We start from the raw sequence: 26,549 nt of genomic DNA, 5'->3' as shown, positions 1-26,549 counted from the left end.
CCACTTTCCACAAGTTTATTTAAATTATTACTGTCAAGAATACAAAAAAAGGAAGGGACACAGGGACATATCACATCACAAGCTAATATTTACATTTGAAGTTGGCAAACTTCAGTCTTCAATTTAAGATTAACGAGAAAGTATTGGTTACCACTCTAGAAACACCCAAGATTTAAGAATTCACATTCTTGTGTTCAAAACCCTCCATGACTTCAGCCTTTCTTAACTTTCTGCAGCTCTCCAATTATTCTGTGTTCCTCCAGTTTGAATCAGTTTCTCCTCCACACCATCAGCAACTGTGCCAGCGATCAATTGGACTTTAGCACCTGACCCCTTCTCTATAACCCTTTCTCACCTGCTGATCAAATATTTCTCCTTGACAAAATCTGTCCTGACACCTCGCTATCTAATTTTCTGTGCGATTATATAGAGAAGCATTATGCAAATGCTTTTCGTCCTGGTACTTGTCAGGACACAACTCAAGAATGCCAAATTTCAAATGAGCAAGACAAATTGTATTGCTGGAGAAAGGTGTGCTGATTGGTTGGCAAGTTGATCCTGATTGGCCAAGTTATTCCCATGGAAAATAAACCAGGGAACTACAGGTTCCCAAGGCAACACTTGATGAAGAATCCCAAGCTATACCAACCACCGATTTAAGCTAACGAGTTGAGCTCATAATGTCATCCGTTGACACTAAACTTGAAGCGACATGCATTCATTCACAGGGACTCGCTGTCTGCCAACAAAAGGAATTTCTTGAAGCACACACCTTTAGGAAAGGAGAAAAGTAGTACTATTAAAAGCAAGATAGGTGCTGGAGAAATTAAGGGGACTGATAGCTGATCAATTGCCTGGCCTGATAATCTACATCCTAGGGTACGAAAGGAAAAAGTGGCCATGAAAATATTGGATACATTGGCTGTCATCAACAGAATTCTGTATGTTCTGAAACAGTCTTGGGAAACTGGAGGGTGACAAATTTACTGTATACTGCTTGAAAAAGGAGACAGTGAATAAATCAGAATCAGAGACTGGTTAGCCGAACACAAGCTGAAGGGAAAATTACTGTATTATAGAGGAGGTGATGACAGGACATTGAAAAATACCATAGGGATTAGACAAAGCCAGCCTGGAGTTACGAAAGGGAAATTGTGTTTAGCAGATAGGAAACAGAAGAGACAGGATAATTAGTTTGAGTGGAAGGCTGTAGGAGTACCACAGGGATGTCCAACTATTTGCAGACCGTGTCATAGAGTCAGAGAGGTGTACGGCACAGAAACAGGCCCTTCAGTCCAACCTGTCCATGCCAACCAGGTATCCTAAACTAATCTCGTCCCACCTGCCAGCACTTGACCCATATCCCTCTAAACCCTTCCTATTCATATACCCATCCAGATGCCTTTTAAATGTTGCAATTGTACCAGCCTCCACCACTTCCTCTGGCAGCTCATTCCATTCATGCACCACCCTCTGTTTGAAAGGTTTGTCCCTTAGGTCCCTTTTAAATCCTTCCCTCTCATCTTAACCCTATGCCCTCTAGTTCTGGACTTCCCTAACCCTGGGGAAGAAGATTTTGTCTATTCACCCTATCCATGCCCCTCATGATTTTATAAACCTCTGTATGGTCACCCCTTAGCCATCGATGCTCCAGGGAAAACAGCACCAGCCTATTCAAGCCTCTAATCCTCCAATCCCAGCAAAATCCTTGTAAATCTTTTCTGAACCCTTTCAAGTTTCACAACATCCTTCCTACAGCAGGGAGACCAGAATTGTGTGAGGTATTTCTCCAAAAGTGGCCTCACCAATATCCTGTACAGCCGCAGCATGACCTCCCAACTCCTGTACTCAATGCACTGACCTATGAAGGCAAGCATACCAAATGCTTTCTTCACTATCCTGTCTATCTGCAACTCCACTCTCAAGGAACTATGAATCTGCACCCGAAGTTCCCTCCAGGAGGGAGGTCTGTAGGTTTACGATTCTGATCGAACCGCTGAAATTCTGGCATTCTCTTCTCTGCATGCTGCTCCTTCAGATTTTTTTCCTCTTTTGCAATTTCAAGTACCTTTTCCATTGTTGCATGGTCTGCATAAGGAATATGCAGCAAAGACTTAGCATCTGTGATTCAAAGACCTCTATTTGCTCCCACAGATCTTTATTTATTATCCAGACTTGGGAGGCCTTCAGGAAAGTGGATAGAATGACGCGCCTCGGGAGGATTCTCCTCGTTATAGGTCATTCATCTTTGCAGAATTACTCTCCCCTCACTTCACTGTACGTTTCTTTGTACTCATTTGGGTACCTGTGACAACAAAGCTAATTCCAACTCTTTAGCCTGCTTCTAACCCCTGCATCACATCTGTCACCTTCTGTTATAATTTATCCTCAACCCATTCCAATCCACATCATCTCATTGAATGACGGAACGGATTCGATGGGTCAAATGGCCATATTCTGTTCCTGCGTCATATGGACACCATCCAGGAGAATCTCGATTTAAACACAGCTGTAAAGAAGAAGATTCTTGTGATGATGCAGTGGCATTGGGAGGTTATTATGTCCTGGTGTTTTTGAGTTTAAAAGGCAGAGGTGCCGAACTGTCTGGGGTATGGTAAATAGCTCATTTTAATGAAGTCTGAATGCATGTGGCTAGCTCTGACAGATCAGGATTTCTGGGTCACATCAGAAAATATTGGGGTCTGAAAACAGTTAGAAGCTTCAGTGAATGTCTCTGAGCTGCTCTCTGAATTTTCTCTTGATATCTTCTTTCCTCCTGGATTGGAGAACTGCATGTGAGAATCTCTGTCTGAATTTGCCTTTCTGCCAAGGGGTGTACTTATGGGATGTTATTGTATTGGAACTGTTAATTAATAATGGGCACTGTATCTACTATTTGGTTAAGCTTTCCAATAGAGTTAAGTTATTCTAAATTTCTCTTTTTTTCTGTATTTTAACCACAATGTTTAAATAAATTGCGCTTTAGTTAACATCAAGGAATTTGTCCATTGCATTTGGGAAAGACACTTCATATTTTCCTTCAAATAAGAAAAAGTTAGGGTCCAGGCAACCTAAATAGTTTGAGAGGGTCTGGCCTGGTCCATAACATTTTGTACAAGGTCATTAGATAGAAGGCAGGGGCGAAATATCCAGTGACAAATGCTGTATGAACAAAAACAGCAAAGATAGTGGTGAACCGAGATTGGCGACCAGAGGTGAAAGGTGGAGCATTGTGAAACAAAAAGGCTTCTCTGAATATCTGGAATGAACCCCAGAGGTGAACACGAGGTTCAAATCTTGAGTGGGTCTTGGTTTGCAAATCATCGAGGTTGTCCCATCTGGAGTGGAGGTATTATTTCCAGGTGTTCCCTCGATATTGCACTTGCACACGGCTGTCACAGATTGCGAGGGCTCGATGGATTGGTCTGCAGGAGAAAGACAATCAGGTAAGTGTAGAAAAAAAGACAGCCCTTCGGCCCATCTGATGGTGGCACATCGTGGTTCCTCCTTACAATGTAGTTAAAAGACATCAAACATACAGCTCCTCCTACAGATGGCACAGCCAAAGTCAAACTGGCTCAAAGCAAGTATGTGGTACACCTCTGAGATAATTGTGATATCCTCACTGTACAATAATGTGTGACCTGAGGAGAGGAGGATCTCAGACTCCATCTTAACTGGGGCCTCTGGAAGCGTGGCATGCTGTTGGATTGTGCTACTGTTTGCAACAGATGGTAGATAGCCCAGGAATGACAGTGCCACTGACGGTACTACGGAAACATACCAGGAGCTGGAAGAAAAATCTTTCCATACTTTGTTACTCCTTCTCTGCTTCTGATGTTATAGAAGCTAATATAAGTAGTGCCTCATCAACTTCAAATACCTACTGGAGAGAAAACATTGTGGGGGCAGATCAGTTTAACCATTGCACTCACTAGGCATTGCACTGCATCACTCCCTCTACACTGCATTACTCCCCCAGCACTGCATCACTGGCTCAGCACTGCATCACTCCCCCAGCACTGCATCACTTCCCAGCACTGCATCTCTCCCTCAGCACTGCCTCACCTCCTCAGCACTGCATCTCTCCCTCAACACTGCATCACTGGCTCAGCACTGCATCACTCCCCCAGCACTGCATCACTTCCCAGCACTGCATCTCTCCCTCAGCACTGCCTCACCTCCTCAGCACTGCATCTCTCCCTCAACACTGCATCACTCCCTCAGCACTGCATCACTCCCTCAACACTGCATCACTCCCTCAGCACTGCATCTCTCCTTCAGCACTGCATCACTCCCTCAGCACTGCCTCACCCCCTCAGCACTGCATCACTCCCCCAGCACTGCATCTCTCCCTCAGCACTGCATCACTCCCTCAGCACTGCATCACTCCCTCAGCACTGCCTCACTCCCTCAGCACTGCCTACTCCCTCAGCACTGCCTCACTCCTCAGCACTGCATCACTCTCCCAGTGCTGCATCATTCCCTCAGCACTTATCCAAATGTCTTTTAAATGTTGTAACTGTCCCTGCATCCACCTCTTCCTCAGGAAGTCCATTGCAGCCACAAACCACACTCTGTGTAAAAACGTTGCACCTCATGTCTTTTTTTAAATCTAGCGCATCTCACCCTAAACATATGCTCCCTAGTGTTGAAATGCCCCACCTGCCATTCCCTTTATCTGTGCCCCTCATGGTTTTATAAATCTCTATAAAGTCACCCTCCAACCTCCTATGCTCCAGCCTCTCCTTATATCTCAAACCTTCCATTCCCGGCAACATCCTGGTAAATCCCTTCTGAACCTTCTGCAGCTTAATAATATCCTTCCTATAACAGGGCGGCCAGAACTGGACACAGTGCTCCAGAAGAGGCCTCACCAAGTTCCTGTACAAGCTCAACACGACACCCCAACTCCTATATTCAAAGGGCTGAGTGATGAAGGCAAGTACAGCAAATGCCTCCTTAACCACGCTGCTGATTTTCCCTCCCAGATTTGCTCTCTTCTTAGATTGGTTGACCTTTTGGTTATTCTGTTTCACTTTTTTTTTTGCATACGTTAGTCAAGACTACCTTAATGTTTTGGCACTCACTCTTCAACAGCACTAAGTTTCACATCAACTAAAACGTAAAACGATTGAGCATTTGTGCACATGAACTAACCATCTTCAGAAAAGAACACACTTCAATGGTATTACAGTAGCCTATGATTTTTTTTTAAGATGGATGAGGGGTCTGGGTAGGGAAATGGTTGTGATACCCTGTTCTATTGAACAGAATCTTCCTGGTACCTACCCCTTGCTGAGTTGGGACCCATGGCTGGATGTGGAATGTTTCTTTTTCTCTCGATGAGATACACGGGGCCAGGGACATCGGGGGTAAGAGCAGGGGTTTACTTCCCAAGGTTACAGCCTCGTCCGTCATCTGTGCCTGCTATTACCCCCTGGGATGGGGTATTTGGAGGCCTCACCAAACACTCAGGAAGGTCACCATAGTTCCCCAGTTTTCCTTTCCCACTAGGAATGGGGGCAATTGGTACAGGAGGTGGCGAGATAGGGCCTTTCAACTGGCCATTGATTGACCACTTTTAAGGGTCTTACAATTGGTTGGGGGGGCACGGGGGTCAATTGAAGCTTTTCATTTCGAATTTCGTGGCAATAAACTCACCAGGGGCAACCCACCCAAGTATTTCCTCCTCTGCCCACTTCCGAGGAGAGGAAAGTCCCACCCTCCTCTGTGTAAAATGGGAACCTTTGTATGTAAACAGTAACAGTGTAGTCCCGGGCTCTGGCCAGTGGGTGGCGCTGTGCAGCGACTTCCTGAAGCCCCTCTCCTGCCTCTTTGGCACATCAAGGGATCAAATTGACTGAGGAACGTTGGTTAAGACATACACTTACACCTCCGCTGTTGCCCAACGGGCCTGGCAGGTTGGATCCCATCAGTGCGTCAGGAGGACTGCACTGATCCTCTGGCCAGGCCCTCCGAATTGCCCGGTGGGAGATGGGGGCCACCATCTTGGCTTCCGAGCTCCTCGGCCCGCAGCACCGGCCGGCCAGCGCCCTCAACTCGGAGCGAAAGCGGTCGTTGAGCCAACAGTAGATGAAGGGGTTATAGCAGGTACTGCTGGTGGCAAGCCAGTGGAAGGTGAAATAGAGGGCATTGCTGCTCTGGATGAGCTGACTGGAGATGAGTACCACGTAGCAGTTGAGAGGCGACCAGCAAATGGCAAAGACCACCACCACCAGCATCATCATCTTAATGGTCTTCTTCTTCTTGTGGCGCTGGGCAGCATACTGCTCCAGGGTGATGTCCCCGACGGCGTTCCTCAGCCACAGTTTCTTGGCCACCGCGGTGTAGGCTATGGTGATGGCCAACAGCGGCAGAGCGTACAGCAGGCCGAAGGTGGCCAGATCCAAGTACTTCCAGACCACGTCGGAGGGCTGCGGGAAAGCGGGAACGCAAAGGCTCCGGACTGTTGTCTCCCTAGGATCACCAAACGGACAATAGTCAAGGATTGCGAGGAAGGGGAGTGTCTTCATTCAGAGAATCACAGGCATGTTCACACTTACACTCCAGAATGTACAGCTCAGTCATAAAACCTTCATCAGTTATACAGTCCTACAGCACGGAAACAGACTGTACAATCCAATCAATCCATGCCGACCGTAATCCCAAACTAAACTAGTCCCACCTGCCTGCTCCTATCCCATATCCCTCCGAACCTTTCCCATTCATGGACTTACCCAAATATCTTTTAAACATTGTAACTGTAGCCACATCCATCACTCTCTCTGGAAGGTCATTCCACACACGAACCACTCTCTGTGTAAAATAACTACCCCTCATATCTTTTTAAAATCTTTCTCCTCTCACCTTAAAAATATGCCAGCCCCCCCCATCCCCCCACCCCGGTCTCGAACTCCCCCACCCTAGGAAAAGACACCTATCATTCATCTTATTCATGCTTTTCATGATTTTATAAACCTCTATATGGTCACCCCTCAACCTCTGACGCGAGTGAAAAATGTCCCGCACTATCCAGCCTCTCCTTATAACTCAAACCCTCCATACCCGGCAACATCCTGGGAAATCTCGGGAATCAGTCCGGTGAACCTTCACTCAATTCCCTTAATTGCAAGAATGTCCTTCCTCTGACTAGGAGACCAAACCTGCACACAATACTCAAGGTGTGGCCTCACCAAGGCCCTGTATAACTGCAGCAAGAGATGATCCCCCTGTCTCTGATCTCTGAAAAATCTTCCATTGTTTTCCTGACTTTCACTCACCCCTGGGAGAGCCCTTCCTGATGAAGGGCTTTTGCCCAAAACATCAATTCTCCTGCTCCTTGGATGCTTTTTCAGCCACAATACCTTTGACACTTAATCACCCCTCAGCCTTCCCTTTTCAAGAGAATAGAGTCCCAGAATGTCTATCTTTTTCTGATATCCTTTCCAGATATATTTCCTGTTATTATAGAGTCATACAGCACAGAAACAGACCCTACAGTCCAACCAGTCCATGCCGACCGTAATCCCAAACTAAACTAGCCCCACCTGCCTGCTCCTGGCCCATATCTCTCCAAACCTTTCCTCTTTATGGACTTACCCAAATGTCTTTTAAATTTTGCAACTGTACCCACATCCTTCACTTCCTCAGGAAGTTCATTCCACACACGAACCACTCTCTGTGTAAAAAAAGTTGTACCTTGTGTCTTTTTAAAATCTTTCTCCTCTCACCTTTAAATGTGCCCTTTATTCTTGTACCCCCACCCTAGGGAAAAGACAGCTCCCTTTTCAATACCCCTCATGATTTTAAAAACCTTTATAAGGTCACCTTTCAACCTCCAACACTCCAGGGAAAACAGTCCCAGCCTCTCCTTATAACTCAAACCTTCCGTACCCAGCAACATCCTGGTAAATCTCTTCTGAACCCTCTCCAGTTTAATCATATCCTTCCTATAACAGGGTGACCAGAACTGGACACAGTGCTCCAGAGGAGGCCTCACTAATGTCCTGTACAACCTCAACATGACACCCCAACTCCTATACTCAAAGGCCTGGGCAATGAAGGTAAGTGTGCCAAATGCCTTCTTAACCACCCTGCCTTTTTGGGATGTAAATTTTGAAGAATTATGTACCTGAACTCCAAGGTCTCTCTGCTCTACAACAGGATCAAAACCAGGTCAGGCACAAACATGACTAAAGTATTTGTTGTCACAGGCACAGAATGTGGATAGCAGACACTTCAGTCCAGTCTTCAATCTAATGCAACACTCACCCTCTGCATGAGTTGCACTTTATTTACAATATACAATTTTCAAGTCAGTGATATGCAATACACTCCAGCTGATAGGTAACACAGCGATTGTATGGACTTCACCTCAGAAACCAATTAGAAAAGCTTTTGAGGTTATTCCTTTGGCTACACTGGAAATGATTTGCCTGCGGGCATTGCAATTTCGAAATTGGAGTGGGCATATTTGTCCACCGAGATGGGTCAGCAAGGGTTGCTGTAGGCACTCTCAGCAGTGGTGATATTGGTTTTACACGTTGCAATTGATATGTAACATTTAGAGAGTGCTGCTGTGCAGAGCATCTTTGTACATTAATCACATTTAACAGGCAACAAATTAAGAAAGCAAGTGTTGACCTCCATTGCAAGAGAGATGGCGTATATAAGTCAAGACCATGTGTGGGAGTAGTGAAGGGGGTTGGGGGGGAGGCATGGGGTTAGCTGCCTCCCAGCACCAGGGACTCAGGTTCAATTCCAGCCTCGGGCGACTGTCTGTATGGAGTTTGCGCATTCTCCCCCGTGACTGCATTGGTTTCCTCAGGGAGCTCCAGTTTCCTCCCACAGTCCAAAAGATGTGCAGGTCAGGGTGGGTTGGCCATGCTTAATTGTCCCATAGTGTCCAGGGATGTGCAGGTTAGGGTGGATTGGCCGTGCTAAATTGTCCCATAGTGCCCAGGGATGTGCAGGTTAGGGTGGATTGGCAATGCTTAATTGACCCATAGTGCCCAGGGATGTGCAGGTTAGGGGGGATTGGCCGTGCTAAATTGTCCCATAGTGCCCAGGGATGTGCAGGTTAGGGTGGATTGGCCGTGCTAAATTGTCCCATAGTGCCCAGGGATGTGCAGGTTCGGGTGGATTGGCCGTGCTAAATTGTCCCATGGTGTCCAGGGATGTGCAGGTTAGGGTGGATTGGCCGTGCTAAATTGTCCCATAGTGTCCAGGGATATGCAGGTTAGGGTGGATTAGCCGTGTTAAATTGTCCCATAGTGCCCAGGGATGTGCAGGTTAGGGTGGATTGGCTGTTCTAAATTGTCCCATAGTGCCCAGGAATGTGCAGGTTAGGGTGGATTGGCTGTCCAAAATTGTCCCGTAGTGTCCAGGGATGTGCAGGTTTGAGTGGATTGGCTGTGCTAAATTGTCCCATAGTGTCCAGGGATGTGCAGGTTAGGGTGGATTGGCCATGCTCAATTGTCCCATAGTGCCCAGGGATGTGCAGGTTGGGGTGGATTGGCCGTGCTAAATTGTCCCATAGTGTCCAGGGATGTGCAGGTTAGGGTGGATTGGCCATGCTAAATTGTCCCATAGTGCCCAGGGATGTGCAGGTTGGGGTGGATTGGCCGTGCTAAATTGTCCCATAGTGCCCAGGGATGTGCAGGTTAGGGTGGATTGGCCGTGCTATATTGTCCCATAATGCTCAGGGATGTGCAGGTTAGGGTGGACTGGCCGTGCTACATTGTCCCATAGTGCTCAGGGATGTGCAGGTTAGGGTGGACTGGCCGTGCTACATTGTCCCATAGTGCCCAGGGATGTGCAGGTTCGGGTGGACTGGCCGTGCTAAATTGTCCCATAGTGTCCAGGGATGTGCAGATTAGGGTGGATTGGCCGTGCTACATTGTCCCATAGTGCCCAGGGATGTGCAGGTTCGGGTGGACTGGCCGTGCTAAATTGTCCCATAGTGTCCAGGGATGTGCAGGTTAGGGTGGATTGGCCGTGCTAAATTGTCCCATAGTGTCCAGGGATGTGCAGGTTAGGGTGGATTGGCCGTGCTAAATTGTCCCATAGTGTCCAGGGATGTGCAGGTTAGGGTGGATTGGCCGTGCTACATTGTCCCATAGTGCCCAGCGATGTGCAGGTTAGGTGAATGACTCAGGGGTAAATGTAGCGGAATGGGTCTGGGCGAATTACTCTTCGGAGGGTCGGTATGCACTTGTTGGGCCGAATGGCCTGTTTCCACGTGGTAAGGATTCTAATTCTAATTCTAAATGTGGAACATTGCATACAATTCTAGTCACCCTGCTGTAGGAAGAATGGTATTAAACTGGAAAAGGTGCAAAAACGATTTATGAGGATGTTACCAAGAATGGGGTTATAAGGAGAGGCTGGATAGACTGGGACTTCTTCTATTTGAAGCCTAGGAGGTTGGTGGGTGACCACATTGAGGTTTATAAAACCATGAGGGGCATAGACAAGGAAAATGGCAAGAGTCTTTTCCCTAAAGTGGGGGCTATCAAGACTTGGGGGTGTATTTTTATGGTGAGAGGAGAAAGATTTAACAATGACAGGAGGGGCAACATTTTTACAGAGAGAGTGGTTCGTGTGTGGAATGAATTTCTTGAGGAAGTGGTGGATGGGGATACAGTTACAATGTTTAAAAGTCATTTGGATTCGTCCATGACTAGGAAAGGTTTGGAGAGATATGGGTCAGGAGCAGGCAGGTGGAACTAGTTTAGTTTGGGATTACGGTCGACATGAACTGGGTTGGACAGAAGGGTCTGTTTCCATTCTGTATGATTCTATGACGCTATGAGGGAAGTTGGCTAAAGCCACTTTCTGATCTGATCTCATCAAACAGTGGGTCAGAATGGAAGGGCTGACTGGCCTCCTCCTGCTCCTATTTCCTATATTGTGTCACCTCAGTTGACGGCCATCTTGAATAGACGCCCTCTTTCCCACGTGCTGTGAATTTCAGGTCATAAAAATCTCAACTCGGAGCATATCTCATTCACCCATCACCCCCTCACCACCAACCCTCTCCCAATGACCTACCCTTCCTCCAGCACCATCTTGTCTTTGTCGTTACCTTTCCTCCTACTCGAGTCACCACGAGCTCTCGTCATCTCTATCTCCGCAATCTCCTCCAGCCCAAAACACCAATGAGAGATCTTTATGTTCTTCCAATGCCAGCCTCTGACGTGAATCGTTAATGCTAATCCTCCCAACATTGGTCGCTGTTCTTTTAGTTTCCAAGCTCTGGAACCGCCTCCCTGAACTCCACCACCTCTGTATCAGGACCACAGCATCGTTACAGTGCAGAGGGAGGTAGTTCCAAAGGCAAATGTAATGTTGCCATTCATCTCGAGAGGGCTGGAGAGCAAGGGCAGCGACATACTGCTGAGGTTCTGGTCAGAATATTGTGAGGTGTTGTGGGCCCCATATCTAAGCATGGATAGACTGGCCTTGACAGGGGAGGGGAGTTGGGGTGAGAGGAGGTTCACAAGAAGTGTAAAACCTTCAGGTAGAGGCTGGAAACCTTGCAACATTTAAAAATTATTTGGATGAGTACTTCAAATATCATAACATTCAGGGATATGAGACAAGGCAGGAAATTGGGATTAGCGCACTTTGAATGGTAATGTCAGTACAGACTTGATGGGCCAAAGGGCTTTTTCTGTGCTGTATAAATCTATGAATCAAGATGGTGGTAGGAACTCAGGTTTGAGGTTTCAGCTGAAAACGAGGGAGGATAGATGAACAAGGAGCCTCACCTCTATGTGTACTTAACGCTTGCAGTACCCGAGGCAAGTTAGAAGATAAATTCAGAAATCGGAGTGGAGAGGAGCTAGGTTGACAGTTTAACAAAAAAATCCAAAGAACTGCGGATGCTGGGAATCGCAAACAAAACCAGAACTTGCCGGACAAACTCAGCAGGTCCATGGAGAGAAAGTAAAGTCAACATTTCGGGTCCAGTGATCCTTCTTGAGAACTGTAAACTGAGGGCTACCATTTTTAATTACCCTCTGTTCCAGCCACTTCCCCACAGGCCACTGTAACTACATTACACAGAAAGATCCCAGTTCATTTTTATTGATCTCTGAGTGTTACATGCAAGCCTGTTTTTTTTTATTGAGGTAAGGACATCACAATGATTGCTCCTGGAGATGTTAGAAGCAGTTTCGAGAACTTCGTTTGACTGGCACCCAGGATAGGAGGAGTTACCCTGAGAGGATAGAGACTGGGCCGATACCCCCAGAATGAGCAGTGATCTTATTGAGACTAATGAGGTCCTCAGGGTTGAAGGTAAGAGTTTCCTTCCATTTGTGAGAGAGTCTAAAACTCGGGGTCAGTAGCTTAAAGATCATGGCTCTAGTCTTTTGATTTCATTTGATTTGATTTAGATCCTTCAGTCCAACTCGTCCATGCTGACCAGATATCCTAACCTAATCTAGTCCCATTTACCTGCATTTGGCCCATATCTCTCTGAACCCTTCTGATACATGTACCCATCCAGATGCCCTTTAAATGTTGTAATTGTACCAGCCTCCACCACTGCCTCAGGCAGCTCATTCCATATGCGTACCACCTTCTGTGTGAAAAAGTTCCTTTTTAAATCTTTCTCCTCTCCCTTAAACCTATGCCGTCTAATTTTGGACTCCCCTACCTTGGGGAAAAAAAGACCTTGTCTATTTATCCTATCCATACCCCTCATGATTTTACAAACCTCTATAAGGTCACGCCTCAGCCTCTGACACTCCAGCGAAAACCGTCCCAGCCTAGATTTCTCTCCCTGAGTCAGTAATTATCCCCCTACCAACACATTACTTTGAAATGAGTGCCATGATTTTTGAGTAATTACACTTCAAGGTTGAAGCTTTTGATTTGATTTGATTTGATTTATTATTTCACGTGTACTGAGAGACAGTGAACAGTATTGTTTTGCATGCTGTCCAAGCAGATCATACCTTACACCGTGCTGTTCAGGTATGGGAGAAATGGTGGCTCAGTGGATAGCACTGCTGCCTTACAGCGAAGGGACCTGGGTTCGATTCTATCCTTGGAGTTTGCACGTTCTCCCCCATCTCTGTGTGGGTTTCCTCCCACCGTCCAAAGAGGATTGGGTTAGGGTGGATTAGCCATGCTAAATTGCCCATAAAATGCAGGCTAGGTGCATTAGCCATGGGAAATGCAAGAGTTTTGGGGTTGGGTTGCTCCTCGGGGGATCGGTATGGTCCAAATGGCCTGGTTCCACACTGTAGGGATTCTATGTCAGGGTAATAGAAGAGAATATGGTGTTACAGTAGAGTTGAGCAGATTTTCTTTCCTCTCTGAAGGGCAGGAGTCTTTCCACCCACCCTGAGAATGGTGGATGTGGAGTTATTGAGAATCGTTTGGGTAGAGGTGTGGCGGAGACAGTTAGATTTTTGGGTGTCAGAGGCTGTAAGGGGTGGGTGGGAGTGAGGACAGTGGCTAAGATCAGATCAGCCCCACTCTCATCGAGCAGGCTAGATTGACCAAATGGCCTATTCCTGCTCCTAATGAGCAGGCGCCCATGGCAGCCAACTACCTGACCCGTGGACCCATCATTTCTTGCAGCCAACACTCAAGGCCCATGGCCTGGAAAGAGGAGGGTTTAGGCTCGGCCAAGAAGGGCCAAAGGGTCTGGCTGTATACTGCGCGGCTCTGTGTTCCATCGCCTCCCGCGTTCCTGGACTGTGCGGGCTGGCCTACCTGTACACAAAGCGGAAGAGCCTCTGGTAAATAGCGTGAGGCAGCGAGAAGCAGGAGGCCAGGACCCAGATGCCAGCGACGCAGATGATACCCCGGGGAACCGACATGCGAGGCTTCAGAGGATGCACAATCGCCTGTAAGCAAGCATCGACAGTCGAGTAATTACCACTGCAGCTTTCACTGAACCGAACAGAGTGACTCATGCGCAGTTCAGTCTGTGACACACCGTCCGCGCTCTGTGTTTCAATGAGTCTGTGGAGCTGCTGACGTGTCCTATGTTCAAAACAACTTCCTCAGCAAAGACAAAGGCTCCTCAGTTCTTCCTGGTTATCCAGGCTGAGTCAGTCTGGGATGCAGATGAAGCCAACGTTTACTGCCCCGTCTCTCAGCGCTTTTGAACTGAGTGGCCCATTTAGCCATTTCAGGGTCACCCACATCAGGGGTCGGGGAGTCACGTCTAGGCCGGACTGGGTAAGGACGGCAGATTTCCTTCCCTGAAGGGCATTAGGGAGAGCGTTTCTTGAGATAAGATTTTAAGCTGCAGAGAGGCGTTGCCATGTCACCAGAGCCCCGCACTAAGGTCTTGGAGATGCAAATTCAAATCCCCATCTTGGCAAATGGTGCAATTTGATAACAATCTGGAACGAAGGACCATCATTGATTGTCTTAACAACCCTTCTGACTCATTTTAGGGACAGAGAGCTGCCATCCTTACCCAGTCTGGCCTACATGTTGGGTGGCATGGTGGCTCAATGGTTAGCACTGCTGCCTCACAGCACCCGGGTTCAATTCCACCCTCGGGCATATGGCCGTGTGGAGTTTGCACATTCTTCTGTGTCTGCTTGGGTTTACGCCGGTTTCCTCCCACAGTCCAAAGATGTGCAGGCTAGGGTAGATTGGTCATGGGGAATTGCACCATGGGGTCTAAGGATGGGCAGACTGGGTGGGTTAGCCATGGGAAATGTCTGGTTACAGGGATTGGATGGGATTCTCTTCAGAGGGCCATTATGGACTCAAAGGGCCGATTGGCCTGTTTCCACACTGTAGGAATGCTATGATACATGTGACTCCAGACCCACAGCAATGGGATTGACACATAAGTGTCTTCTGGACAATTAGGGATGGGAAATAAATGTAGGCCCAGCCAGTGACATCCACAGCCCATGAATAGTAACCAAATTTAAACCCAGCTCCACCAGAACATTAATGAATTGGCAACATTACCACTCTGCCACCATTTCCCCTGGATCAGATCAGCTATTTTTAAAACATTTACTCATTCACAGGATGAGGGCTAGACCCAGCATTTATTGCCCATCCCCAACTGCCCAGAGGGCAATTAAAAGTCAACCACATTCCTGTGGGTCTGGAGTCACATGTAGGCCAGACCAGGTAAGGATGGCAGTGTCCTTCCCTAAAGGACATTAGTGAACCAGATGGGTTTTTCCAACAATGGATTCATGGTTGTCCTTAAACACATAATTCCAGATTTTTATTCAAATTCCACCATCTGCTGTGGCAGGATTCAAACCTGAGTCCCCAGAACATTACCAGGATCTCTGGATTTTAATAGATAATAATAGACAATAGGTGCAGGAGTGGGCCATTCTGCCCTTCGAGCCTGCACCACCATTCAATATGATCATGGCTGATCATCCTTAATCATTATCCTGTTCCTGCCTTATCTCCATAATCCTTGATTCCACAATCCTTGAGAGCTCTATCCAACTCTTTCTTGAATGAATCCAGAGACTGGGCCTCCACTGCCCTCTGGGGCAGAGCATTCCACACAGCCACCACTCTCTGGGTGAAGAAGTTTCTCCTCATCTCTGTCCTAAGTGGCCTACACCGTATTTTTAAGCTGTGTCCTCTGGTTCGGCACTCACCCATCAGCAGAAACATGTTTCCTGCCTCCCGAGTGTCCAATCCTTTAATAATCTTCGGCACTCCCTCAATAACCAGAATGTCTTTCCTCAAATTTGGAGACCAGAACTGCACACAGTACGCCAGGTGTGGTCTCACCAGGGCCCTGTACAGTTGCAGAAGAACCTCTTTGCTTCTATACTCAATCCCTCTTGTTATGAAGGCCAGCATGCTATTAGCCTTCTTCACTACCTGCTGTACCTGCATGCTTACCTTCATTGACTGGTGTACAAGAACACCCAGATCTCTCTGTACTGCCCCTTTACGTAAATTGATTCCATTTAGGTAGTAATCTGCCTTCCTGTTCTTGCCACCAGAGTGGATAACCATACATTTATCCACATTAAACTGCATCTGCCATGCATCTGACCACTCACCTAACTTGTCCAGGTCACCCTGTAATCTCCTAACATCCTCATCACATTTCACCCTGCCACCCAGCTTAGTATTATCAGCAAATTTGCTAATGTTATTACTAATACCATCTTCTATATCATTAACACATATTGTAAAAAGCTGCGGTCCCAGCACGGATCCCTGTGGTACCCCACTGGTCACTGCCTGCCATTCCGAAATGGAGCTGTTTATCACTACTCTTTGTTTCCTATCAGCCGACCAACTTTCAATCCAAGTTAGCACTTTGCCCCCAATACCATGCACCCTAATTTTGCTGACTAACCTCCTATGTGGGACTTTATCAAAAGCTTTCTGAAAGTCCAGGTACACTACATCTACTGGATCTCCCTCGTCCATCTTCAGAGTTACATCCTCAAAAGATTCCAGAAGATTAGTCAAGTATGATTTCCCCTTCATAAATCCATGCTGACTCTGACCTATCCAGATGTGTCATAATTTCATCCTTTATAATAAACTCCAGCGTCTTTCCCACCACTGAAGTCAAACTAACTGGTCTATAATTTCCTGCTTACACTCGCCCACCTTTCTTAAAAAGTGGTACAACATTAGCCACCCTCCAATCCGCAGGAACTGATCCTGTGTAAAATAATCGCCAACGCATCCACGATTTCTCGAGCCACTTCCTTCAGTACCCTGGGATATAGACCATCAGGCCCCGGGGACTTAGCAACCTTCAGACCTAACAGTCTCTCCAACACCAATTCCTGGCAAATATAAATTAACAGCCATCACCTCCCCATGTACCATCATTAAAGTGCAGTAATTGGCCTGGTTTAGAGGATGTCTAAAGGGCTGATTATTGGAGAGGGGAGCATGGGGGTGGGATGTTTGAGGTGGTTCTCGTTGCAAGATTAGTTGGCCCACTTTGGAACAAAAGAGATTGACGGGGAAGTGGTATACAAGATTATGTTGCATCTAGATAGGTGTACGGGAAGGGTCTCTTGCAGTTACAAAGGTGCATGGACACAGCTGTAAGGTTTTGGGTTTGAGATGCAGGAGAGGGCTGTGATGAGGAAGGAGTTGCACTGCGAGTGGAATGACCTAGACCTCACTGGCCACGATGTGAGGGATGGAAGATGGGACAATGAACGACTTCAGAAGAGAAAGAGGTGGGCACTTGGAGGGAAATCAACTCCCAGGGAGCCATCTGGGGCATGGAGTGCTATTCCGTAGCGAGATGGCATGGATTCGATGGACTGAACAGCCTCCTGTACGTGACTCTCCAAAAGACCCTGGGTTAGGATGGAGGATAAGGATAGGACGTTCACCTTGCAAAGACTATGGTCTTGTTGTAGAAATTAGGCTCCAATTTACTTTATTACTTTAATGGGATTGAGGCATACAATGGGAATGGGGCAACATTCATTTGTCCACCTCTAACTGCCTTGGTGGCCACTTCACAGACAACAACCCCCCCCCCGCTCCCCACCCCCCCCAAACTTTGGCTGTGGGTTGGGGGTCACATGTAGGCCAGACCAGATAAAGACCGTAGATTTCTTTGGTGAACTGAGACTGGCTTTACATTTCATGCAATGTAGATCTGACCGCCTCAGGGTGGGATTTGTACTCAAGTCTTCAAGAGTTCTTTGCTTCGTGTGCAGGAGAGTAAATGGAACAACATCACCACTACATCACCATAGGTCTCCCAATGGCCCCAGAAAGTGGCTCAATCCCCTTGAAATACTAGGAGAAAGTGACGACTGCAGATCAGAGTCGGGGGGGTGGGGGGGGGGGGGGGGGGGAGCTGGAAAAGCTGAGCAGGTCAGGCAGCATCCGAGGAGCCAGAGAATCGGGGTTTCAGGCAAGAGCCTCTCATTCCTGATGAAGGGCTTTTGCCCGAAACGTCGATTCTCCTGCTCCTCGGATGCTGCCTGACCTGCTGTGCTTTTCCAGCACCACACTCTCGCCTTTGGAAACACTGCCATTCTTGGGGCAACTGTGATCTCACGGGGGGGGGTATAAAGGGGTTAAAATGCCAGAGAGTTGCCAGACCATTCTGTTATGGAAAGCTGGTTATACAGAGGTGAGGGAAAGGAGTGCAGAGAAGATTTACAACAGAGTATTGTGGACAGTGAAGAGGGTTACTAAGATTACAAAGGGACCTTGATCAATTGGACCATTGGGCTGAAGAGGGGCAGATAGAGTTTAATTTGGATAAATGGGAGGTATTACAGGGGTTCAGGTACATGATAATTTGAAGTTTGCATCACAGGCCGGTTAAGTGTTTAGCCTGCCTCCCTTCATTGTTCAGTCCTTTGAGTGCAGGGCTGTAAATAAACAGTGCCGCAGATCACAGTGGGTCAGGCAGCATCCGTGGAGAGAGAGCAAGCTATCGTTTCGAGGCTAGATTACTGTCGCTCAGAGCTTCACGTCAGCGCTGACGATGAATCATCTCGATGCAAAACACGAGCTTGCTCTCTCTGCACGGATGCTGCCTGATCTCCAGCACTTTTTGTTCTCAGTACAGAGTCCAGCATCTGCAGTAAATTGCTCCTGCTTTGATGACAGGAGTTGGGACGTCATGTTGAGGCTGTACAAAACATTGGTAAGGCCTCTCCTGGCATAGCGTGTCCAGTGCTAGTGCCCCTGTTATAGAATTTATATATATATAAACTGCAGAGGGTCCAGAAGAGATGTACCAGGATGTTGCCGGGTAAGAAGAGTTTGAGTTATAACGAGACGCTGGATAGTCTGGGATATTTTTCACTCACGTCAGAGGTTGAGGGCTGACCTTATAGAGGTTTATAAAATCATGAATGGCATAGATAAGGTGAATTACAGGTGTCTGGTGTCTTTTCCTAAGGTAGGGGAGTTCGAGACCCAGTGAGGGGGGGGAGGGCATATTTTTAAGGTGAGAGGAGAAAGATTTTAAAAAGATATGAGGGGTAGTTATTTTACACAGAGAGGGGTTTGTGTGTGGAATGAACGTCCTGAGGAAGTGGTGGATGTGGGGACAGTTACAATGTTTAAAAGACGTTTGGATAAGTCCATGAATAGGAAAGGTTTGGAGGGAGATGGGCCAGGAGCAGGCAGGTGGGACTAGTTTAGTTTGGGATTACGGTCGGCATGGACTGGTTGGACTGTAGGGTCTGTTTCTGTGCTGTATGACTCTATAATAACAGGAAATATATCTGGAAAGGATATCAGAAAAAGATAGACATTCTGGGACTCTATTCTCTTGAAAAGGGAAGGCTGAGGGGTGATTAAGAGTCAAAGGTATTGTGGCTGAAAAAGCATCCAAGGAGCAGGAGAATTGATGTTTTGGGCAAAAGCCCTTCACCAGGAAGGGCTCTCCCAGGGGTGAGTGAAAGTCAGGAAAACAATGGAAGATTTTTCAGAGATCAGAGACAGGGGAAACATCTCTTGCTGCAGTTATACAGGGCTTTGGTGAGGCCACACCTTGAGTATTGTGTGCAGGTTTGGTCTCCTAGTCAGAGGAAGGACATTCTTGCTATTGAGCGATTCCAGCGAAGGAACACCAGACTGATTCCCGGGATGGCAGGACTGATGTATGAGGAAAGACTGGATCGACTGGGCTTGTACTTGCTGGAATTTAGAAGGAGGAATCTCATGGAACATATAAAATCCTGATGGGACTGGACAGGCTAGATGCTGGATGAATTGTCCCGATGTTGAGGGAAGTCCAGAACTCAGGGGTCAAAGTCTAAGAATAAGGGGATAAGCCATTCAGGATGGAGATGAGGAAGAATTTCTTCACTCAGAGAGTAGGGAGCCTGTGGAATTCTCTCCCACAGGAAGCTGTTGGGGATAGCTCAGCAGATATATTCAAAAGAGATTTGGACGTGCGGCTAAAGGGATCAAGGGTAATGGAGAGAAAGCAAGAGCAGGATTCTGAAATTGCACAGCCAACCATGATCATATTGAATGGTGGGGCAGGCTTGAAGGGCCGAATGGCCTACTCCTGCAGCTATTTTCTATGTTCCTATGTCTCCTCTTGTGGTGAAGGGGAAAACTAGGAGACCACCACTAATGAATCCAATCAGGTATTGAGGAGATTGGTCTTCACCCGGACAGTGGGGAGACTGTGAATCTCACTTGCACGGGGAGACATTGAGGGGAGCATTATAGATTACCACTGGTGGAAGCTGGAAGCTGCAGGAGTAGGGAACATGATGATTGATTTAGTGGAGGAAGTGTCTGTTTCTGTGCTGCATAACCCTGGGTGAACAAAGCGCGGGAACGATCAGAGTGAGGAGGGAATGGAGTTACTTGTCAGTTGGACTGAAGAGGTAGGAATGGGATCAGAGAGCCATGTCTCTCAGACGTGGGTTGGGGTCTGGAATGTCAAGGATAGTTGGTTTTTTGATAACTGCTGTGTGGCGTCCATTTATGGTTTCTGGCTCCCAGGCCAAACTTGGCTGGAGTTACGTGGACGAATGTTGGAAATCACTGGAGGGGGAGGAGCCTCCATTCAAATTCTCGATTGCAGGACAGGGACAGTGCCTGGGTTCGGGAAAGAGTGGCTGGATACAAGGGCTCCAAGGGTGAAGGGAGATGGGGGTGGTGGGGAGCGGGGGAGCCAGTGGATGAACACGCAGTGGACCTACCTGGTACCTGTCCAGGGCGATGGCGGTCAGAGTCAGTGCGGAGACGTGGAGCGAGCAGTACTGGGCGAAACGACTGACGTGGCACATAGTCTTGCCAAAGATCCAGGTGCTGTTCACAAACCGGACCTAAGGGAGAACGTTACAGCTCAGCGTTGGAGGTGATGCTGTCTTCCTGTTCCACCCACCCCACCCACCCACAAGCCACAGTCCCCTTTGTGACTTGAGAAGACCTCACCAACCCATACCCAGCCAACAACTGCTTTAAGTGAGGTCAATCTACTTTCTATCACCAACCTGTTCAGAGATGTTAAGGCATATACTCTGGAGCAGGTGAGACTTGAACTCGAGTCTCCTGGCTCAGAGGTTGGGACACTAGCACCGCAGGAGTCTCCAGTAAACCCGTTGCTTGCCTTGAAGTGCATAGGATGGCATGGTGGCTCAGTGGTTAGCGCTGCTGCCTCACGGCGCCAGGGACCCGGGTTCAATTCCAGCCTCGGGTGACTGCCTTTGTGCAGTTTGTACATTCTCCCCTTGTCTGGTCTGCATGGGTTTCCTCCCACAATCCAAAGATGCACAGGTTAGGGTGGATTGGCCATGCTAAATTGCCCCATAGTGCCCAGGGATGTGCAGGTTAGGGTCGATTGGCCATGCTAAATTGCCCCATAGTGCCCAGGGATGTGCAGGTTAGGGTGGATTGACCATGCTAAATTGTCGCATAGTGCCCAGGGATGTGCAGGTTAGGGTCGATTGGCCGTGCTAAATTGCCCACGGTGTTCAGGGATGTGCAGGTTAGGTGCATTAGTCAGGGGAAATGTAGAGTAGCAGGGGAATGGATATGCATGGGTTACTCTTCGGAGGGTCGCTGTGGACTTATGGGGCTGAAGGGCCTGTTTCCACACTGCAGAGATTCATTGATAGGAAAGATTTTGCAGTTGGGTAGCGCCTTCCAGGACCTCCGACCCTCCCATTGCTTCTCCACAGCCCAGCACAAATGCGAGGGCTGTAGCCGCCAGGCTGTACACAGCAAGATCCCGCAAGCGGTATCGAAGGTGCCATCCTCCATTTGGTGACTGGGAGAGATCCATACTCCCTTTTGGAGTAAGGCAGGGTTGAACATCCAGGCTCGAGGACAGCTCAGCACCTCCTGCAGGTCATCCGTGGGAGTGTCAGCCTGGTTTATGAGGGCTCTGGATTGGACCTTGAACTGATGGCAGGGGCTGAAGGGCTCACTTGGAAAATAAGTGGGGTTGAGCATGGAGTGGTGTTGAGACAACTCTGAACTAATGCTCTCCGGACTGGTGACAAGAATTAAAGGCTGCAGCAAACTGTTTGGAGACAGCATGGGGATGGACTCCAAACTGGCAGCTCCACAACTTAGTGGCCATACAAAGGGTTTGCCAGCTGGTGAGAGAGGCAGTGCCACCTGGTTAACCACAGCAAAACTTCACAACCTAGCCACGGACCAAAACACATGGTCAAGAATATCCTCTTCAGAGCGTGGCACTTGAACAGGGTCAGAGGAACCGTATTGGCAAGATACAGAGTAAAGCTCCCTCTACACTGTCACCCCATCAAACACTGCCAGGACAGGGACAGCACGGGGCTAGATACGGAGTAAAGCTCCCTCTACACTGTCCCCCATCAAACACTCCCAGAACAGGGACAGCACGGGGTTAGATACAGAGTAACGTTCCCTCTACACTGTTCCCCCATCAAACACTCCCAGGGCAGGGACAGCACGGGGTTAGATACGGAGTAAAGCTCCCTCTACACTGTCCCCCATCAAACACTCCCAGAACAGGGACAGCACGGGGTTAGATACAGAGTAACGTTCCCTCTACACTGTCCCCCATCAAACACTCCCAGGACAGGGACAGCATGGGGCTAGATACAGAGTAAGGCTCCCTCTACACTGTCCCCCATCAAACACTCCCAGGACAGGGACAGCACGGGGCTAGATACGGAGTAAAGCTCCCTCTACACTGTCACCCCATCAAACACTGCCAGGACAGGGACAGCACGGGGCTAGATACGGAGTAAAGCTCCCTCTACACTGTCCCCCATCAAACACTCCCAGAACAGGGACAGCATGGGGCTAGATACGGAGTAAAGCTCCCTCTACACTGTTCCCCCATCAAACACTCCCAGGGCAGGGACAGCATGGGGCTAGATACAGGGTAACGTTCCCTCTACACTGTCCCCCATCAAACACTCCCAGGGCAGGGACAGCATGGGGCTAGATACAGGGTAACATTCCCTCTACACTGTCCCCCATCAAACACTCCCAGGGCAGGGACAGCATGGGGCTAGATACAGAGTAAGGCTCCCTCTACACTGTCCCCCATCAAACACTCCCAGGACAGGGACAGCACGGGGTTAGATACAGAGTAAAGCTTCCTCTACACTGTCCCCCAACCAACACTCCCAGGGCAGGGACAGCACGGAGTTAGATACAGAGTAATTCTGGTCGTACGAATTCAATGATACCATGACTGGGGAGTAGAGGGGATGGATGCGAGGGTTGGAGGTAAGGAGTAGGGACACCCTCAAGGCAGCCATGATCCAGCGAGTGAAGGTGAGTTCCAACCTACCAGAGTGAAGGGGGTGTTGAGCAGGGTTATCATCAGGTCTGCTATGGCCAGGTTGGTGATGAAGAGGCCAGTTGCTGTGTTCACTCTCTTGTTCTTCAGCAATACTTGGCACACCAGGAGGTTTCCGAATAGGGAGACGGTGATGGTGAGTGTGTAAGCGCCGATCAGTAATGCCCTGACCGTCAGGCTCTGAGAGCCCGTACTGTGCCGGACCGAGTGGATGAGGTTCCTCAGCAGCTCCAGGGAGACGTTGCTGAAGGTGGACTCGTTGAAGGTTCCGTCCGGCTGAAGGAGATCGTCCCGGGAGAAGGCAGATTCGTTAGCCATGGTGGTGGCTGAGTCCCTCCCCACCGGGGGGTCAGCGGCCTGGTTAGACAGAGTCTCCCCCCATCCCTGGGGGTCTGTCTCCTCTCTGTGTCCCTGGGAGGTAGGGGTCTGTGTCCCTAGGGATGGGGCTTTGTGTCCCTGGGAGGTAGGGGTCTGTGTCCCTAGGGGTGGGGCTTTGTGTCCCTAGGGGTGGGGGTTTGTGTCCCTGGGAGGTAGGGGTCTGTGTCCCTAGGGGTGGGGCTTTGTGTCCCTGGGAGGTAGGGGTCTGTGTCCCTAGGGGTGGGGCTTTGTGTCCCTAGGGGTGGGGGTTTGTGTCCCTGGGAGGTAGGGGTCTGTGTCCCTAGGGATGGGAGTTTGTGTCCCTAGGGGTGGCTCTGTCTCCTCTCCGTGTCCCTGGGGGTGGCTCTGTGTCCTCTCCGTGTCCCTGGGGGTGGCTGTGTCTCCTCTCCGTGTCCCTGGGGGTGGCTCTGTGTCCTCTCCGTGTCCCTGGGGGTGGCTCTGTGTCCTCTCTGTGTCCCTGGGGGTGGCTCTGTGTCCTCTCCGTGTCCCTGGGGGTGGCTGTGTGACCTCTCCGTGTCCCTGGGGGTGGCTCTGTGTCCTCTCCGTGTCCCTGGGGGTAAGAGCTGCTCCAGTGCTGGGTTTGGGGACGGGTCTCCGGTCCGTCACACGGATGATTTGCCAAGGTGTCGGGGTCAGATGGAATGAAAGGGAAAGGTCCGGTCAGTTTCTGGGTGAAAGTAACAGGCGAGTGGCCGGACTGGTCAGAACCGACCGGTCAGCGCGAGGTGAAACTGAAGGGTCCGGTTAGTTTCAGATTTAAAGACAGCGTTGGTCCAACCGGTCTGATATTTATCTGCCTGTCTCGCTCTCTCTCTCTCGTTCTCTCTCTCTTTGCCTTTCTCTCTCTCTTTTCCCACTTTCTCTCTCTGTCTCTTTCGCTCTCTTTCTAGCTCCCCCCTCTCCCAGTCTGTCTGTCTGTCTCTCTCTCTCTCTTTTTCTCCCTCTCTCGCTTTCGCTCTCTCTCCTCCCGCACCCCAGCCTCCTCTTTCTCTTTCTCTCTCTCTCTCTGTCTTTCTCTCTGACGGGATCCTGGGGACACCGCCTCTCGCAGCTCCAGCTCGGATGCAACTAAGGCTGAAGGAGAGATAGAGGGAGGGAGAGAGAGAGAGAGAGAGAGAGGAAGGGCGAGAGGAGGGGAGGGGGGAGAGAAAGGAAGGGTGTGAGGGTAGAGAGAGAGAGAGAGGGAGGGAGAGAGAGAGAGAGAGAGAGGAAGGGCGAGAGGAGGGGAGGGGGGAGAGAAAGGAAGGGTGTGAGGGTAGAGAGAGAGAGAGGGAGGGAGAGAGAGAGAGACGAGGGGTGGGGGAAGAGGGAGAAAGAGGAGGAGTGGGGGAGAGGGAGAAAGAGAGGAGGGGTGATGGGAGAGAGGAAGAGAGTGGAGGGATGAGGGGAGAGAGGGAGAGAGTGGAGGGGTGGGGGGAGAGAGGGAGAGAGAGAGGAGGGGTGGGGGGAGAGGGAGAGAGTGGAGGGGTGGGGGGAGAGAGGGATAGAGAGAGGAGGGGTGGGTGGGAGAGAGGGAGAGAGAGAGAGACAAGGGGTGGGGGAGAGGGAGAAAGAGAGGAGGGGTGGGGGGAGAGGGAGGGAGAGACGAGGGGTGGGGGAGAGGGAGAGAGAGAGGAGGTGTTGGGGAGAGGGAGAGGAGGGGTGGGGGAGAGAGGAAAAGAGAGAGGAGGGATGAAGGGAGGGAGGGAGAGAGTGGAGGAGTGGGGGGGAGAGAGAGGAGAGGTGGGGGAGAGAGAGAGAGAGGAGGTGTTGGGGAGAGAGAGACGAGGGGTGGGGGAGGGAGGAAAAGAGAGAGGAGGGATGAGGGGAGAGAGGGAGAGAGTGGAGGGGTGGGGGGAGAGAGGGAGAGAGAGAGGAGGGGTGGGGGAGAGAGGGAGAGAGAGAGGAGGGGTGGGTGGGAGAGAAGGAGAGAGAGAGACGAGGGGTGGGGGAGAGGGAGAAAGAGAGGAGGGGTGGGGGGAGAGGGAGGGAGAGAGACGAAGGGTGGGGGAGAGAGAAAGAAAGAGGAGGGATGAGGGGAGAGAGGGAGAGAGTGGAGGGGTGGGGGGAGAGAGGGAGAGAGAGAGAGAGGAGGGGTGGGGAGAGAGGGAGAGAGAGAGGAGGGGTGGGGGAGAGAGAGAGGGAGAGAGAGAGAGGAGGGGTGGGGGGAGAGGGAGAGAGAAGGGGTGTGGGGAGAGAGACAGAGGAGGGATGGGGAGAGAGAGAGAGGGTGTGGGGAGAGGGGGATGGGGAAGGAAGAGTGAGAGGTGAGTGGTGTAGTGGGGTTCGGGGAGAAGGTTTGGAGGAGGGGAGAGGGAGAAAGGAGGGGTTTGGAGGGAGAGAGGAGGAGAGGTAGGGTGGGGGTGGGGGTTAGGGTCTGGGAGTGGATGGGGCAGTGAGTGGAGGGAATGGGGGAGTGAGGGTCTGGGAGGGAGTGGGGGAGGAGAGTGGAGGGGACAGAAAGGTGAGGGTGCGGGAGGGGAGTGAAGGGGATTGGGGACAGGGTGGTGTGATTGTCCAGGTGGGGGTGGAGGAGGGGCTGTAATGTCCTAGCCTGAAAGGCATGTCTGTGTTGCTCTTGCAGCCTGTCCCCCTTCCCCCCACCCCCCCTCCAGCTTCACTGATGACTGCACCCTGGGAATTCCCACTCTGTCTCTGCCTGACTTGTAAACCCACCCTCTCTCTTCTCTCTCTTTCTCCTCCTGTTTACCCTCCCTCTGTTTTTCCCTGAACTCAGCTCTCTTTGTCTCTCTGTTCATTTTACCCCTTTGCCTTACTCCCCCCACTTCATTTGTCTATCCTCTCTCTCTACTCCTTTCTGACTCTCCCTCTATCTCTCTGCCTCACTCTCTCCCTCTGTCTCTCTTCCTCTCCTGACTCTCTATCTTTCCTTTTTCTTTCTCCCTCCTCTTTTTCACTGACTCCTTCTGTCTCTTTCTCTCCCCCGACC

General features: G+C 49.6%; 1 protein-coding gene across 2 annotated transcripts; it reads right to left on the bottom strand.

Annotated features, from left to right (window-relative positions):
• On the bottom strand, nucleotides 1-23,921 carry LOC122544424 (G protein-coupled receptor 83-like). 2 transcript variants are annotated; one of them, XM_043683671.2, is made up of 5 exons: nucleotides 23,234-23,921; nucleotides 20,643-20,768; nucleotides 13,735-13,868; nucleotides 5,889-6,480; nucleotides 1-3,425 (listed from the first exon to the last, which is right to left on the bottom strand). In XM_043683671.2, the coding sequence occupies exons 1-5, from the start codon at nucleotides 23,558-23,560 to the stop codon at nucleotides 3,396-3,398; spliced, it is 1,209 nt and encodes a 402-aa protein (XP_043539606.2). In that variant the 5' UTR covers nucleotides 23,561-23,921; the 3' UTR covers nucleotides 1-3,395. The 2 variants fall into 2 exon arrangements, with proteins under 2 accessions (XP_043539606.2, XP_043539608.2); XM_043683673.2 differs by having other exon boundaries at nucleotides 5,895-6,480.
• Between the last annotated feature and the right edge of the window lie 2,628 nt (nucleotides 23,922-26,549).

Source organism: Chiloscyllium plagiosum, unplaced genomic scaffold, assembly GCF_037043375.1.
Source record: "Chiloscyllium plagiosum isolate Xiang-an unplaced genomic scaffold, Cpla_swu_hap1 HiC_scaffold_44, whole genome shotgun sequence".
NCBI lineage: Eukaryota > Metazoa > Chordata > Chondrichthyes > Orectolobiformes > Hemiscylliidae > Chiloscyllium > Chiloscyllium plagiosum.
The sequence above is the reverse complement of the archived record's forward strand: the minus strand, read 5'-3'. Positions and strand labels throughout refer to the sequence as shown.